General features: G+C 50.8%; 1 protein-coding gene across 1 annotated transcript; it reads right to left on the bottom strand.

Moving 5' to 3' along the window:
* Positions 1-857: 857 nt before the first annotated feature.
* Positions 858-17,529, bottom strand: SGPP1 (sphingosine-1-phosphate phosphatase 1). Its single transcript, XM_040411755.1, has 3 exons — positions 16,846-17,529; positions 3,859-3,948; positions 858-1,577 (listed from the first exon to the last, which is right to left on the bottom strand). Exons 1-3 carry the CDS (start codon positions 17,458-17,460, stop codon positions 1,026-1,028), a joined length of 1,257 nt encoding a protein of 418 aa, XP_040267689.1. The 5' UTR covers positions 17,461-17,529; the 3' UTR covers positions 858-1,025.
* Positions 17,530-17,910: the final 381 nt, after the last annotated feature.

Genomic DNA, 17,910 nt, shown 5'->3' with positions numbered 1-17,910 from the left:
GTGGATCCAGAGGGAAGGAGAAGTCCTTGATTTAAGGTACATGCACACAGTCAGGATTCATGTGCGGGTGTTCACAGGCAAATCCGTGCGGATTTTACTAAGTGAATGAATAAAATCCGGTCAGGAAAAATAAAATAAATTGACATGCTGCAGATTTTAAAATCCGCAACGCAGGTCAAAATCCGCGCGGAAAAAATCTGCAAGGTGTGCATTGAGAATTTCAAATTCTCATAGAATACAATGTACATGACCTACGGTGCGGATTCTCCGCGCGGAAAATCCACACGCAATCCTGATAGTGTGCATTTAGCCTTACAGTCCTCATTTCTTTTTGAATCCCCTCCTGGCTTTGGATCATAAACTGCGTCAAAAACCACATGTGCGATTCCACCCTAAACCTAGTGCCGATGGTGCCCGGACCTGCTGAACTAGATGGCTGTGCACTGCAGGATATAGGACGCCTGGCTCACAGCGCCAACAAGGTGATCCCTTTGTGGGCACCCTCTCCTCCATGGTACACAGTATAAAGACGCACGCCCACAGACATGGCTATTGCCGTCTCGCCCAGGATATTCCTGGTATTATAGTGCCGCTGCATTAAAAACGATTTACACATGCAGACAACAGGCATTGTCATTGCCGTGTAAAAATTATTTCTATAGTTCAAGCTATGTTCTGGATGCTTGCCTTTAACATCACAGTATACATGGCATTGGTAATTATTAGCAAAAGAAAGGCACAATTATCAAGCAGTTTCATACAGTACCTGAATCTAAAGAAAAAATGGTTTTCAGATATAAAACCAACAGATGCTATGCTTGCGCAAGTAGCTGAAATTAAACTGAAAAAAAATAAAATTTATATAATCTAGGACCGCTTTAGGTCCAAAAGCTGCTTTCCGACCAGTGCACTTTAGAAAATAGCAATTATTAAACTTTTGTAGCCCCTCCTTTCTAAGAAGACGACAAGTCTGTCTTGAGGGTTTTGGAATAAATCGTTAAAAAACATCACCCCTTCCACTATCCTTAATGCAGGCCAATCCATGTGAACAGATAGGGGACGATGAACATGACTGCAAATCCCACTGTGCCGTAGGTAAGGTATCGGTACGGGAGTTCCACCTCCATGCGTTGTCTTGCCTTTCGTACATCATCACAAGGAATGCCAAACACTTTGCAAGACAGAGGAATGGTGATCATCTTCATGACTGCTCGGATCAGTAATAAAACTACTAACCCGACCAAAAGCCGAAGCATGGCCTTTCCTAAGAGAGTCACTGTGAAAGGTGGAATAGCGAGGGGCAAGGTATCCGGTGGTGGTTCCTTCAGGAGCCCCAGCATGTAACTAACATGCGACCCGCAGGCGATCCCGGCTCCGCTGCCAAGAATTTCTGCCGTGTCTCCACGGGACGTGCTCCATGTGTCGAGCGTGAAGGAGAAGATGCCCAGGGCTAGGTGCAGGCTGATGATAATGAGGGGGGCATACTCATAAGTCAGGTTGAAATTGTCAATGATATCCAGAGCGGGATGGAAGACTATCAAAATGAGGATTGTATAAAGGACACCAGCTACGACATCCTGCGGGAAAAGAATGGAAAAGATTAGAAGATGCTGCCAATGGCACGTGGTCCTAGGTAGAAACGGTGCGAACAGCAGCATAGCCACAGTAATCGCTGGCTCTGTTCACATCAGCGTCAAGGCTTTCCTCATAAATGGGAAGCACAAGCAGTACCGGGTTTGCCGCAATAGACACCAGAAGCAACTGACGGACCCTGCTGACTTACAATAGGATCCTTCAGATTACGCACTGGGGTGTCTGTCATTTTGGCAGGAGATTAAAAAAAATGCGCTGCAAGCGCACTATGATGAGGGGCTCTGATGGGTTCATGGATGTGCATGTGAACAGAGTCTTAACCTTATTTCTATTGTGCACAGTTATATGAATGCAGCGAGCAGGACAAACTATGGAATTCATCACTCTGGCATCCATAGCTTTGTCCTGTAATAGTGTTTTTTTTTTAAATAAACTTTTATATATAAAAATCTTGCATTCTTACAGAACTTCAAACTTGTATTATAATCCATTTTTAATACCGTACATCTACTGTAAACCAGGGGACAGAGTGTGTTTACATGTAGACATATATGAATGCCCTTGGAAACCAGAACCTCCTTCAATGTGTTCATCTGGCCTAGACTTTCTAGAGGGCGAGTTACTGGGTAATCGCCGTGACTTCCCCGAGCTAAAGAAAATGTGATGAAAGGCAAATTGTTAAAAGGTGTTTGTCCAATATATTTTATTTTTAATACAAGAGTAGTAATAGCGATCCACTGCCTCTCTGATCCCCCACCAGCCCCTGGTCACCCAGTGCCAGCAATGATAAGTCCTCTCGATGCGTGGCAGCAGTTAATCACCCGCCACAGGGTGACCGATGGAGCCTGGTAAACTTAGGCTGGAGGGAGACCAGAGAAGCCTTGGCATGGGAGCAGCAGGGGACTGGTATCGGGGGTATTATTAAAGACAAATTGAGGATGGTCAAGCCATTTCATGGGCATTATGGGTTCGGCAAAAAGAACATACTCTGTGTAATAAAAAAATATATATAAAAATTATAGTTTTCCAAAATACTTTCTGTATTAATTCCTAAAGGTTCTTAGGATCTCTGCTTGCTGTCATTTTTATGGTAACTCTCAGGCCAGGTTCACACGAGTGTAATTACGGAGATAATGATGCGTCTAAATTTCAGACGTGACCCATAAAGGGGTTTTCAACAATGTTTTTATTGATGACCATCCTCTGCCACGGCTCCCTCTGCTTTCCCTAGGCCATGTGATGTCACATTCATCAGTCACATGACCTACGCACAGCTCAGCCCCATAGAAGTGACTGGGGCTTAGCTGCGATACCAAGCAAAGCAGCTATCAAATGGACGGCGCTGTGTTTGGTGAGCTGAGAGAAGGCTGCGACGCTACTGCCTTCTCAGACAGCTGATCAGTGGGGGTTGCGGGTGTCGAACCCCCACCTATCTGATGCAGATGACCTATCCGGAAATCAGTAAAAAGATCTCAGGAAACCCTTTAACTGACCAGAACTCACGGCATTGTAGATCCCTATGATGCTGCGAGTTTTGGCCTGTAAACTTGCGGCCGGGTCACTTGTCCAAAATATGGATGCACAATGCATCTTTAAAGCACCAGTCATGTGGCCTTATTATTTACTTTCAGACCTCCCTGGTCGTGTGATGGACACTCGGGGGCGGCTTACTGCGGGGCACAGCATTGATGACTGCGCTGTCATAAACTGTACAGACTAAAAGGCTAGTTTCACACTAGTGGCAGGGAAGTCCAGCAGGCCATTCCGGCGGGTAAACAGCCTGTCGGATCCGTCCTGACACTAGTTTACATGTGCCCCCGGACTGCCGCTCCGTCCCCATTGACTATAATGGGGGCTGAGACGGAGTGGCAGCGCACGGCGAGAGGCAGCCGGACTAAAAGTACTGCATGCAGTACTTTTAGTCCGGCTGCCTCTCGCCGTGCGCAGCCGTCGGAACTCCGCCCCCGCCACCATTATAGTCAATGGGGAAGGAGCGGCAGTTTGGGGGCACACGTGAACTAGTGACAGGACGGTCAGACAGGCTGTTCACTCGCCAGAGTCCCCTACCGCTAGTGTGAAAGTACCCTAAGCCCCTTCTCCAATCCAGAAGTCTGCAATCTGTCGCTCTCCAACTGTTCTGGAACTACTTCTCCCAGCTTGCCTTGACATGCTGGGAGTTGCAATTTCAAAACAAGATGACAGCCACTGTTACTAGGATTTAATGCAAAACAGTTTCCATAAAGAAGGGAAAACCACGTGACTTACCAAGATGGAATGCATTCCCATATACACGCGGCTAAGGCACACCAAGAAACACCAGAATACGGCAAGCAGAAGCCCGATAAAAAACGGAAACTGAATTAAAAGGGGAAACAAACAAAAAATAAGTTAGGGTGAATGGAGATACTTACACAATACTGTGACCTTGTGATCCTTGCTCAAGACCAGTGACAGCACCACAATAAAAGCACGTGCAGGTAAAAGGTCGCCCTCAGATTTCCTAACCATCCAATCTTATCAGTGCACCTCAATGAACTTGGACATGGCATAAGACATATCAGCAAAACTTGAGGCTTCCTGTTGACTTCCCGAGTCGTACACTGCTAAGCTTCTTGAATATCAGCAGGATAAAGAGAAGTTAAAGGGATATTTCCATCTCAACCAATCATGGCGGAGATGGGAATACCCTTCTTATGCAGCACCCATGGTGGGCCAAGTAGGTTACTCCCATAAAAGTGAATGGGAGCATAGCACACACCGCTAGTCACTGCATAAGATGTGAAGAATGAAAGAAAACCGGCACTCCCAAAAATCTTTGCTGGTGATAGATTTATTGGTCACTCATATGAAGCGCGGCGTTTTGGCACTCACAGGTGCCTTTTTCAAACAAAAAGTGAGCAGCAGTATGAGTCATACTGCTGCTCACTTCTTGTTTGAAAAAGGCACCTGTGAGTGTCGAAACGCCGCGCTTCATATGAGTGACCAATAAATCTATCACCAGCAAAGATTTTTGGGAGTGCCGGTTTTCTTTCATTCTTCTGATTTTGGGATTACGTCCACACAAACAGAGCACCCCTCAACCAGTACGCTGTGCCGCCTGACTTCATTACACTGCATAAGATGTGGTCTGATGAAGGTGGTTAAAATTGGTATACCCCCTTAAAGTCCAATTCCACTCCAGTAACTGCAAAGAATCTGTATTTTTCTTTTTGGAGCTCCCCCTCTTGGGGGTGGCGCTTCATGTTGCCTAGGGGCAAAAAATAAATAAAATATACAGTGCAACAGCACTTTGCAAACCAAATAAAAGTACAATAATGCCAAAATAATAGAAAGTATTCTGGTGCAAATGCTACACTAATAAATTTGAGATGCTTGGCAAGTTTTTTTGTACAAAATTCTTTGGGCCTGTCTGCCAAACGTCAAGGCGATCTCAGTAAAACGGGAACCTAACACTAAATACCACATTAACTGGTGAGATACTGGCCTCCATTACATTCAGGGAATGCAGGTTCCACATGCATGCTGAGCCCACATTATTTTATGCCTCCTGTGGTAGCAAAATGGCCTCCATTATATTCAGGGGATGCAGGCTCCTCATGCATGCCGAACCCACACTGCCTAGCAACCACTTGACTCCCTGTGTGGGTGACTACTATTTGAGTACATACAGTAACAGAAAGCAAGCATCTGTCCTGAATACAGCCAGATAGGGGATAACCGCTGGGACCCCACCAATCACAAGAACCCAGTTATCCCACATGGGGCCCCTCCGAAATGCGGCAGCACGTCAGGCATGCACACTTGATCGCTATGTGACTGCAGGAGATAGCAGAATACAAGCGCTCTCTATTCCAAAGAGATGCACACGCCTGACCTCCCAATCCATTCATTTCGGGACCCTGTTGTCATGACTGGTGGGAGCCCCACTGGTCAAATAGGAACTTTACTATGGCAGGAATAAGAGACTTGGGAAGACCCCTGTGATGGCTTCATGTGGGGCTGTTTCGTCCCCAGTAGCAGGTAAATAACCGCTCGGATGTTATGCTCGCAATCTGATCTCTGTGTAAAAGAAGAGGATTGATGTGTGGTAAAGTGTATGGAAAAGTCTTGAAAGGTGGGGGTGTATACCTCACCCAGGTTCCTCAACTGGGTGAGGTAAGTAAAATCCAGAAAAGATTAAGTGGTTTCAGCAAGGTGTAGCTTGCTGAGAGTTTGTTTTAAAAGTTCAAGGGCTGGATTTTATTTGGACTGGGAAAGTAGGTTTGTTAGTGGGACCTCCCTAGTCCACCCCCATTCCAGGGCAGATTTTTCCCTAGCCTGAGGGATCCCCAGGTGTAGCCAGCTGGGATCGTTAGGGGGAAATAAAAGCACATCCCAGGCTGTCAGTCTGGGAGAGTTATGCCTGGAAGAAGTCTAGGAAGCTGGCTAGAGATGCCGGAGTCTCTGTGTGTGACCTGCGCTCAATAGGTGAGCTAGAAACTAACCTGTATTAGTTAGAGCCCAGACGGGCAGGGGTTTATTTTGTTTGGCTTTTGTTTTGTGGTGCTGGAACTTCACCGTACCTAGTGAACTATAACTGGGTTTGCCTGTAAATTATCGGAGTGTCATAAAATAAAGCATCAATTTAGACTTGAATCCTGTTGTCTGCAAACGAATCTGTCACCGTCGCCCTGCTTTAGAGAGAGGAACCCCTTACAGATTATATAAAAACTACTGTGCTGCTGTTTATGGATTCTGCTGCCGTTATCAGAGGCACAAGTGGTAAGCAACGCCTCCGCTTCCTGGCTGCAAGGATCATCCTGATGGAGAAGTCCTGCAATTCTTTTCCAAAGTAATAATCAGTTGGCGATTAGAAAATTCAAGGGTTTTAGACTCTTTTTCTGGACAGTCACCAAGACCATTTATACTGAAAGAATGAGTAAAAGCGAGGAACCTAACTACAGTCAAAAGTGGAAGCACCAGTGAACGAGATGCAAAAAGAGAGACCCATGGATCCCCGGTTAGAAGTGCTGATCTGGGTGACAATGGCTGCACAATAGGTAAAGGCCTGGGAGGTCAGACTGTTACAGAAGGTCTAGGACTATTTCTATACTCCTTTAAATAAATGAGAGGGGTATCACATTGTGAAACGGGTCAGCGGCAGCGAAAGCGCTCATAAATAAATGAGAACTAAGCAGCCAGACCAATTATATTACAGCAAGAGGTTTAAAGTAGGGGTGCACCGAAATGAAAATTCTGGTCCGAAACCGAAAATTCAGGATGCCCTTGACCGAAACTGCCTTTTTGCCCAAATACTTTTAAAATACTTTTTTTTAATGATTTTATTAATAATTCTTTTTCATGAATTTAATAAATCATATTATATATGGAGAGGGGGATCTGTGGGTGGCTCTGTTATGGAGAGGGGGATCTGTGGGTGGCTCTGTTATGGAGAGGGGGATCTGTGGGTGGCTCTGTTATGGAGAGGGGGATCTGTGGGTGGCTCTGTTATGGAGAGGGGGATCTGTGGGTGGCTCTGTTATGGAGAGGGGGATCTGTGGGTGGCTCTGTTATGGAGAGGGGGATCTGTGGGTGGCTCTGTTATGGAGAGGGGGATCTGTGGGTGGCTCTGTTATGGAGAGGGGGATCTGTGGGTGGCTCTGTTATGGAGAGGGGGATCTGTGGGTGGCTCTGTTATGGAGAGGGGGATCTGTGGGTGGCTCTGTTATGGAGAGGGGGATCTGTGGGTGGCTCTGTTATGGAGAGGGGGATCTGTGGGTGGCTCTGTTATGGAGAGGGGGATCTGTGGGTGGCTCTGTTATGGAGAGGGGGATCTGTGGGTGGCTCTGTTATGGAGAGGGGGATCTGTGGGTGGCTCTGTTATGGAGAGGGGGATCTGTGGGTGGCGCTGTTATGGAGAGGGGGATCTGTGGGTGGCGCTGTTATGGAGAGGGGGATCTGTGGGTGGCTCTGTTATGGAGAGGGGGATCTGTGGGTGGCTCTGTTATGGAGAGGGGGATCTGTGGGTGGCTCTGTTATGGAGAGGGGGATCTGTGGGTGGCTCTGTTATGGAGAGGGGGATCTGTGGGTGGCGCTGTTATGGAGAGGGGGATCTGTGGGTGGCACTGTTATGGAGGGGGGGGATCTGTGGGTGGCTCTGTTATGGAGAGGGGGATCTGTGGGTGGCGCTGCTATGGAGGGGGGGATATGTGCACTGTTATGGAGGGGGGGATATGTGCACTGTTATGGGCATAACAGTGCACAGATCCCCCCTCCCCATAGCAGTGCCATAGACCGATCCCCCTACCCATAACAGCCCCGGCCCTGCTGCTCACAGCAGACTAATCACTCACTGCATCTTTATTTTACCTTACAATCGTGACGCTCCAGTAACTCTGCAGGCAGAGCGGAGGGCGGCGTAACGTCACTTACTCACGTGACGCACCTGCTCCGCCCACTATATGAATGAAGGAGGCGGAGCAGGCGCGTCACGTGAGTAAGTGACGTTACGCCGCCCTCCGCTCTGCCTGCAGAGTTACTGGAGCGTCACGATTGTAAGGTAAAATAAAGATGCAGTTACTTAAAGTAAACCGCCCGCCCGGCGCCCGCCCGCAGATGGTGAGCTACTTGGTGGGTGACAAATCCCACACCCCATGTTTCCATTACTCCTAGGGGTTCTACTCTCTCTGCAACTTCTGTGCCCGCTCCACTTTGATTAACAGGGCCTAGCGTGATCATGTTTACACTACCTTATCCTGTGAAGTGGGAAGGGGTGGCAGTTGTAGAGAGAGAGCGGAGCCTCCAGGTGTAATGGCAACGCCCCCGTTGCTCCTAAAGGCTCATTTGCATATATTAAAACTTCATTTTTCTCAGCAATGCGAGCACATATGAACACAGGACCAACACAGATGCCTTCAGCTGCGGAGCGCACATGTAACAGGTCATCCAGTGTCATAGGTACAAATCTGCTGACAGGTGCCCTTTAAAAGTGGTGTTCCAGTGCAAAAAATACCAGTAAAAGAAATGAGAGAACACAAGAGAGGAAAGGAATCGAAGGAAGGAGAGGACAACTGAACGGGTTCTGCTGAAAGCAGATTCAAGGCATGTTGGGGGAATAGAGGGGCTTTCCTTCTGGAGTCTTCCGTAGACGGCTTGGGATGGGTCACTTGCCCTGCAGCAGTGAGCAGTCACCTCATTGACAGAGGACTGTGGGGGGTCTCTGTGGTCCTAGGAACAGATGCTTTTTAACATCAAAGCTATTCCTCAGCTAACATCCATGCATGCCAGCTACAACACATGACTGTCATACCACAAGTTGCTGTGATAGCTGCGGCCGCCCCCTCCCGGCTCCGACATCAGAAGTTTATCAACTGCGACTTTGTAAAACGATGCAATGTCCCAACCTTACTCTTGGGCCTTGTGCACACGGCCGTGTTTTGCGGTCCACAAATCACGGATCCCGCCAAGTGCATGCTGCCATTTATTTTTTCGTTCTGTAGAAATGTCCTACCCTTGTCAGCAAAACGGAAATGAATAGCACATGTTATTTTTTATTTTGCAGGGCTGCAGAACACATCTGCAAAAAAAAAATGCGGATCGCATATGGACAGAAACTAAGGCTGTGTGCACGAGTTCTTATCTTTATCTCCAACAGCATGCAGCTAGTCAGACTGCCCCAGGAAAGCAGTGAACACATCAGATCTGCATGCTCTTCAACAGATGATGGTAGTCACCTTCTGTCCCGCAGAAGAGCTGACCACCAGAACCTCCAGTAGAGGAGAACCTGGTGGTGGGTCTCAGGAGCTTGGAGACTATTTCCCTGCCAGACGTTCCCGTTAACAAGCAATTCCCTCTTGAACCATGAGACACCGGAGCAAAGGTCAGCGGAGGAGACGTCTTAGTGATTAAAAATACTGCTGACAATGACAATTACGTTCCGCTGAAGTGGAACCGGATAAGACTTTATCACCTATATGTACAGGACAAGCAACGCTGCTCGCTAGATCCAGAAACCAGGTCTTATAAAGCTTACGCCATTCAGTCTCAGAGGTTACCGCTAGTTTTTGCCAACCAAGCAAATGATAAATTTATCCAGGTTCTGCGATGACCTAAAAATCATATGCCAGTCGTAAAGGGGTACTCTAGCTTTTTAGCAAATTTTTGTCTCCCCTCCACCAAACCTACTGAGAGAAGCATACTTACCTGCTCCCTGCCGCACGGCCCCGGCTCCTTGAGTCCACTTTGCCTCCCTCTGCTTGTAAAAGTCTGGCACACACTGGGATCATATGTGCCGCTTGTGGAACAGGTCACCGCAGAGGCCAGTCATTGGCTGCAGCAACATACACAATCCAGTCCGTGCCAGGAGTGTCCAAGCTGGGACTGTAGCACAGCGGTGGACCACAAGAGAACGGCAGGAGTAAGTAGGCATGCTTTTTCCACCACAAGTCTGGCGGGAGGGTTTACAAAAAGGGTCAAAAAGCTGGAGAACCTTATTAAACAAAAGTTTAAAGTACGCAAAATGTATTAAAAAGCTGCATCGCACAATGCTTAATAAATGTGTTCCATCTTGGATGGTCATAAAGCCAGAACCATCTACCTCAGCACAGGCATGGATGGATTTGTGCCAAAATCTGCAGCGTTTTCTGTCTTTAGTAAGCTGGTCACACCCCCCGCCCAGCTAACCCTGCCTCAGCTAAGTAGGCCTCACAAAAATGTAAGATAGCGGCTGGAGCCTGAGAGAAGAAGGCGATCACGGTGGAACCACAAGATCCAGCTGAAGCTTTGGAGCAGCATGTGCGCATCCTGCATCACGGGGCTGAAGCCACTGACGGTCAGAGCGGTGCAGAGAATGTTTTATTTAGTTTTTGTTTTCTTTCCTAGGAAACAGAACAGTATTAGAAAGCAGCGGACATGGTGAAAGCTTCAGCTCAGATACAATCGCATCTGCCCGGGTGAACTCTGCGTCCTTTACATCAGCTGCATTCTTCCTGCCGCCGCCACCAAACATCATCTGCTTCTAATAGAGATTGTATAAAGGGATGGAACCGAAAGCCAAGCCTTAAAAGGATTTTCCAACTTTGGGACATTGCAGCCGCGTTCCTGGATGATTCCGTTCCCCGCAGAACCAAACCTAGCTCGTAGCCGGGACCTGTGACCACTGCGGCCAATCAGTGGCCTCAACAGTCACATGTGAATGAACAGCACATCCTTGCTAGCAACCTGCCATCTTAGCACATGCGACCGCAGTGGTCACGGGACAGACAGAGCCACTTCTGGCAGAGACTCAAAGCAGCCTGTGGTCAGGTGATGTGTTTTTTTTTGTCCGTTTGGGCACGGTCCGAGTCTAGGCCAGACAAACCCTTTAAAGGGGTATTCCGCTGTGGGGGTCAGCTGCTTTATCGGGGCGTGGCCCTCGTGCAAGTGCCGCATCCTCTGCAAGGTTTACCTGCACGCGGTGGGGCAGTGTAATTACAGCTTCCACTTCTATTCACATGAAAGGGATGAAGTTGAACAACTGTAATTACACTGCGCAGCCGCTAGAATGTAGCTGGCAGGCAGGCAAACACTGAGGACGCAGCGCTTGCACAGGTGCCGCAATCTCTTCAAACAGCCAATCGCCAGGGGTGCCAAGAGTCAGACCCCCACTGACCTGAAACTGATGACTTAACCCAAGTATAGGTCATCTATTTCATGAAACCGAAATGCCATTTAAAGGGCTTGTCCAGCTTTGGAGTGCTCCGTTCCAGCTCCCTTCAGCAGGCTAGCTTATGTGACCTCTGACGTCCATGATTGGCTGAGGCAGTCATGGGACCCGAAATGGCAAAGAACAGGGCCACGGCATAGGGACAGCTATTGGGTTGATCGGCTCTTATGCTAAATGACCCCTTTAAAGGGGTATTCTGGTTAGAGGATGTTGTCCCCTATCCACAGTCCAACCACTTGAAGAACGGGGTCTCCATACTCCCAAAATGAACAGAGCCGAAGGATTGTTTCCAGCAGTCCCATAGAGATAAATGGCATGAGAGAACATGCTCTACTCATTTCAGCGGTACGGGGCCCATTTGTGCCTGCGACTACCCCTGAAAGGCATTCTGGCATCTCCTTTCACCTGGACTATGGGTGGTCCGGGTCTGGAGGACACATTACGGACGTCAGAACACAATGAATGTCACCGTGTCGGAGACACACAGTCTCATAATGTCAGCAGCAAAGACATACACTGTGGCTGAAGTGCAAACCCAGATATTTAGCCTCCGTTAGTGAACTACAAGTCCCAGCATGCAAGTAAAACTTACAGGACTACATAAAAAAATAATAATGACAAAACACCATCAATTCTTCACTAATTCTTCAAAATGTCTGCTTGCTGTCACTGAATGGGAGCATTATTGTTCCTCCCCCAAGGTGGAAATCCTATGCAGACCTAAACGGCTGAGGATTTGATACAATGTATCCAAGCTTGTGCCAGCTAGGACTCCAGCACTGATACATTGTAGCAAACCATCAGGCCACCAGAGACTTCTGCGCAGATGTCCTCCGCTCCAGCCGGGATACAAATGTAGCAAACCATCAGCTGTGAACAGCACAAGGCTAGGGTTACATGTGGACTTTGGCCATGGCATGGACAAGTATTGCAGCGTGGCACTGACTGCGCAACAACTAATGAAAGTGAATGGGGCAGTGTTCAGACTGACAGGTTACCCTGACTGGTGCGAGACGGGACTGCGTGCCACTGTCACGTCCTAACAACTTGCGGTTTGAAACGCGACCTTCACTCACTTTCCCGCATTGCGGTGCAGGCAGCAATGACTTAAAGAGGTTGTCCAGCATGGGGACCACCACTGACAGAAGGTGGGACATTACAAAATGTAGCGGTGCAATTCTCACCGTAATTCAGGCGGAATTCACACTGCGTGCAGTTTCTGGGGTAAGTGCCAGGCTGGTATACATCAGCATGACATACTTCTACAGTCTGCTGCCAGCGTGGCCTCCATCAGAGATATACATCCGGAAATCTAACACATACATTTCAAGCGCAGCGTGAATAGCCCCCGAGGGTACGCCACACGGGACTGCCATGGATTTTGCTGTGGATGCGAGACAAAAGGCTGCAGGATTTACCCCTTAGGGCCAAGTTCACATGGTGAATTTTGACGCCGCGTATACCGCGGCAGAAACCGCCATGGTTGCTCCATTTTGGATACCACGGACCTAGACCGCAAGCAGACACCAGCCATGGCGGTGTGCACACTGGGCCGGGGACGCGCCTCTTCTTAGCGAGGTTGTGGCTTTAAATCGCGAATCCGTGAACTGCAGCACTGCTGGAATATTGATGTGGTGTTCGCGGCTTCGCGCCAAACTAAATTCAGTCTTCAAATTCCACTGCGTGAATGAGCCCTTAGGTATGTCCACACACCAAATGTCAAAATCTGCCACGTATCCCGTGATAGAAACCGCGGTAGTATTTTGATAATGCTCTTGGTTTAGCTCCATTGAATGGAACTGAACCTCAGGCAGACTCGCGCCGCAGCTTCCCATGGGGTCCATCTAGGATGGAAATGTTGCACATAAAAAAAAATATAAAATCCTTGGCCGCACGAACGGCGTTGACTCCTATTAAAATCAATGGGAGGTGGTTTCTGTGCAGAATCAGTCACAAACATCCGCTGTGTGAACATACCCTTAAGGGCTCGTTCACATCGGTGTTGGAGGGTCCGCCACGGAGTTCATCAAAAATCGCGGACAGAAAAGTCCTGCATGCAGGACTTTCTCCGCTAAATAAATGTTTTCCCAAACGGATCCGATTACAGTCCATGGTATCTGTCAGATCCGTTTGCATCGGTTATGTTCCGTTATTTGTGTTGACAACCCCCTCGGTTGATCATCTTCTAAGTGTTGTTTATTTTTTTTTTTAAATACCCCTCCCCTCCGCCCACCCGGTAGCACCTATCGAGGAAATCATACCTACCTGCTCCTGAACGTTCAGTGCCAGCTCTCCATCGCATACACTCCTGAAGCAAATGACCCCCACCTAGTGGCATGTCACCGCTGAGGCCAGTCATTGGCTGCAGCAGCGAACATGACCCCCCACCCCGGGGGCAAAGATCAAAACTCAGCGGAGAGATCACTGGGACGGGACCCACAGCATGCACCCCTGCAGCAAATGACCCCCACCTAGTGGCATGCAACTGGCTGCAGCAGTGGGAACGGGACCTAGGGGTGGGCGATATAGGCGATATAAATTTGTGCCACGATATGGATTTTGTGCATATCGCCGGACCGCGATATGACCACGGAGCGGTAGTGAATGATCGCGCCCTCGGCGCGCACCATGTTCTCCTGAGCCGGCACAGTGGAGAAGGAGGGAGTCCCTCCCTCCCCACTGTGCGCAGCTGCCGCTGACCACCAATAAGAACAGAGTAGGAGGAGGAGGGGAGGGACTGTGGCCACTGCGCCACCAATGAATGCCTGAATACCATCGTAGCGTTCATGTCCGGCCATATCCCGGCCCCTATGACTGCACGCTGCGATCCGCCGCAATTAACCCCTCAGTTGAGGGGTTAATTGCGCGGATCACAGCGTCCTGTCAGAGGTCGGGTGCCGGGAATGTTCTTCAGTCTCGACTCTCTGCATTGGTGGCAGTGGGCAGTCCTGATCTGAGTCCCAGCAGTGTAATGCTGGGGCTCCGATCGGTTACCATGGCAGCCAGGAGTCACGCTACTGAAGTCCTGGCTGCCATGGTATGTTAGTGAGCAGCATTATACTCACGTGCGCCGTGGCCGCCGGTCGCTCCTTCTTCTGTCTGTACGGCGCATTGCTAATGCTTATAGCATTAGCAATGCGCCGCACAGACCTATGAGAAGGAGCGACCGGCGGCCACGGCGCTTGTGAGTATAATGCTGCTCACTAACATACCATGGCAGCCAGGACTTCAGTAGCGTGACTCCTGGCTGCCATGGTAACCGATCGGAGCCCCAGCATTACACTGCTGGGACTCCGATCGGAACTGCCCACTGCCACCAATGATTAATACTGGGGAGGGGGTTTGAGGTACCAGAGGGGGCTAAGAGGGAGAGGCTGGGGGGGGGGGGGCACATGAGAGGCTGGGGGGGGGGGGGGGGGGGGGGGCACATGAGAGGCTGGGGGGGGGGGCACATGAGAGGCTGGGGGGCACATGAGAGGCTGGGGGGGGGGGCACATGAGAGGCTGGGGGGGGGGGCACATGAGAGGCTGGGGGGGGGGCACATGAGAGGCTGGGGGGGGGCACATGAGAGGCTGGGGGGGGGCACATGAGAGGCTGGGGGGGGGCACATGAGAGGCTGGGGGGGGGCACATGAGAGGCTGGGGGGGGGGCACATGAGAGGCTGGGGGGGGGGCACATGAGAGGCTGGGGGGGGGCACATGAGAGGCTGGGGGGGGGGCACATGAGAGGCTGGGGGGGGGGGCACATGAGAGGCTGGGGGGGGGGGGCACATGAGAGGCTGGGGGGGGGGGGGCACATGAGAGGCTGGGGGGGGGGGCACATGAGAGGCTGGGGGGGGGGGGCACATGAGAGGCTGGGGGGGGGGGCACATGAGAGGCGGGGGGGGGGCACATGAGAGGCTGGGGGGGGGCACATGAGAGGCTGGGGGGGGCGGCACATGAGAGGCTGGGGGGGGCGGCACATGAGAGGCTGGGGGGGGGGGGGCACATGAGAGGCTGGGGGGGGGCACATGAGAGGCTGGCTGCCATGGTCAGCTCCTGCTGTTGTGTGCACAAAGCACAGGGCATCAGGGAGAGTGTAAAGTCCTATTCACCCTAATAGAGCTCTATTAGGGTGAATATGACAAGGGTTCTAGCCCTTAAAGGGAGTCTGTCACCAGATTGTGACCTTATAGACCGCTTACATAGCGCTCTAGCATAGCAGTCTATGATTCTAATGGTACCGTTGATGTTTTCTTGTGAAGTTCCCCCAAGGCAAAAACTGACTTTTATTCATATGTAAATTAGGGCTCGCAAGTGCCCAGGGCGGCGTTCACCTCGTTGGTGCCCAGGCTGTTCTGCCTCTTTTCGTCATATCCCCGCCCCAGCCTCTTCCTCTGCCCGCCCCTCCTTTGCGTCCTCCTTCTCTGCAGCGAGATCCCGCACCTGCACTATCCATTGCTTGGCCGGGGCATGCGCACTGCGATGCCCATTGTGGGCACGGCATCGCAGTAGAAACAGCGGCGAGGAGGCGGACCAGAGACACCCACAATGGGCATCGCAGTGCACATGCCCCGGCCAAGCAATGGAGAGCGCAGGCGCGGGATCTCGCTGCAGAGAAGGAGGACGCAAAGGAAGAGGCTGGGGCGGGGATATGACGAAAAGAGGCAGAACAGCCTGGGCTCCAACGAGGTGAACGCCGCCCTGGGCACTTGCGAGCCCTAATTTACATATGAATAAAAGTCAGTTTTTGCCTTGGGGGAACTTCACAAGAAAACATCAACGGTACCATTAGAATCATAGACTGCTATGCTAGAGCGCTATGTAAGCGGTCTATAAGGTCACAATCTGGTGACAGACTCCCTTTAAGGAGGTTAATAGTTATTAAATAAAAAGTTTAAAAAAAAAGTTTAACCCCCCCCCCCAAAATATAGAAAACAATATATTGCGATATATATCGCACATGCTTAAAATTAGATCGCAATATAGATTTTAGGCCATATCGCCCACCCCTAACGGGACCCACAGAAGACACTCCTGCAGCAAATGACCCCCACCTAGTGGCATGCAACATGGCACCGCTGAGGCCAGTCACTGGCTGCAGCAGTGAATATGACCCACCTCCCTGGAGGCAAAGATCAAAACTCAGGGGAGAGATCACCGGGATGGGACCCACAGCATGCATCGCTGCAGCAAATGACCCCCACCTAGTGGCATGCGACTGGCTGCAGCAGTGAACATCACCCACCGCGCCGTGGGCAAAGATCAAAACTCAGCGGAGAGATCACCGGGTCCCACAGCATGCACTGCTGCGGTAAATGACCACCCCACCTGGTGTCATGCAACATGTCACCGCTGAGGCCAGTCATTGGCTGCAGCAGTGAACATGACAACCCACCCTAGGGGCAAACACAGTGGAGAGAGCACAGGGACGGGGACCCGACCCAGCACGGGCCAGTAGACTTCCAAGACACTTTGAAGATGGACAACCCCTTTAAATCTACATCAGTTTTTAGCCTGTCAACCGCCTCTACTCACTGACAGCAAGCAGAGACCTCGGACACCAGAGTGATCACCCCGGGGGATGCTTACCTGCCATCTGCCCCAGGTGAGCAGCAGGAGGGTGAGGGGGATGGCGGTGCCGGACATGGCGTGGGTGGAGGGCATGCCGTACTCGGAGTTGTAGAAGACCTCCAGCTTCAGCACGGGCGGGGAGGGCGGCCGGGGCCAGCGGATCAGGTCCTTGGTGCACTGGCCCAGGTACATCACCCACACCCACACCACGATCACCCGCCGCCCGACGTGCGCGTCTACGTTCCAGATCCAGAAGGGGAAGAAGGAGATGTAGAAGAGCTCGTTGCCCAGCTCGGTGCCCAGCGTGAACAGGTAGAAGAGCAGGCGGTTGCGGATGATGAAGTGCTGTCCTTCCTCCCCGGTCAGGGAGTTCCTCCGCTGCGGCTGCATCTTCTTCTCCTCCGCCTCCTCCTTACACCCGGCAGCTCCGTTCTCCAGCAGGAATCCATTCCGATGCCGGTTTCCCCGGTGCTTGGGCCCGTCCCCGGCGGCCTCCTGGGTGTCCTTCTCCTCGTAGGGTGAGGAGCTCTGCACTCCGCACAACTGCTGGAAGCGGGCCACATTCTCCGGGTCCTGCAGGGAGTCGGTGAGCCGCCGCAGACGGGTGTACGCCGCTCCCATGGCGCCCCGCATCCCCGCGACACACGTAGCCCCGGGTCAATCACGGCAGCAGCGGCGAGCGCCTCCTGTCACTCTGCTGTCCCGCCTTGTGACCCCGCCCACTCGTCACACCACGAGCCCTGACTGTAACTGGAGGGAGGTCATGTGACCACCGCTGGCTGAGGCGGGAATCTGCGGGCCCCAGGGGAGAAGCGCGGACTTTACCTCAGAGCAGCTCGTCGTCTGGTGGAGAAATAAACTGGGGGGGCATTTATCAACAATGGCGTCATTTGTGCCAAAAAATAGTAACATTACAAATCAAAATTGATTTGTTTCACCTTATGTATCAAAAGGCGCGCCTCACATTTAAATATAAACTTGATTTTCCACCTATTTTTCTTAATTTGCGACATTTTTACCTTAATACCACTAAAAATGCAACTTTTTAAAACTGAAAGGCCCCATTTCACCCCCCCCCCCCTC

This window comes from Bufo bufo, chromosome 11 (genome assembly GCF_905171765.1).
Source record: "Bufo bufo chromosome 11, aBufBuf1.1, whole genome shotgun sequence".
Lineage (NCBI taxonomy): Eukaryota > Metazoa > Chordata > Amphibia > Anura > Bufonidae > Bufo > Bufo bufo.
This window is presented reverse-complemented; position numbering and strand designations above follow the sequence as displayed.

What these genes read in the sequence shown, in the direction of transcription:
- SGPP1 (XM_040411755.1), bottom strand. Translation starts at nt 17,460, where the DNA reads ATGCGGGGCGCCATGGGAGCGGCGTACACCCGTCTGCGGCGGCTCACC. An exon ending in TCACCTGGGGCAGATGGCAG is followed by an intron (nt 3,949 to 16,845) that starts GTAAGCATCCCC and finishes CTTTTAATTCAG; the next exon opens with TTTCCGTTTTTTATCGGGCT. An exon ending in TGGGAATGCATTCCATCTTG is followed by an intron (nt 1,578 to 3,858) that starts GTAAGTCACGTG and finishes CTTTTCCCGCAG; the next exon opens with GATGTCGTAGCTGGTGTCCT.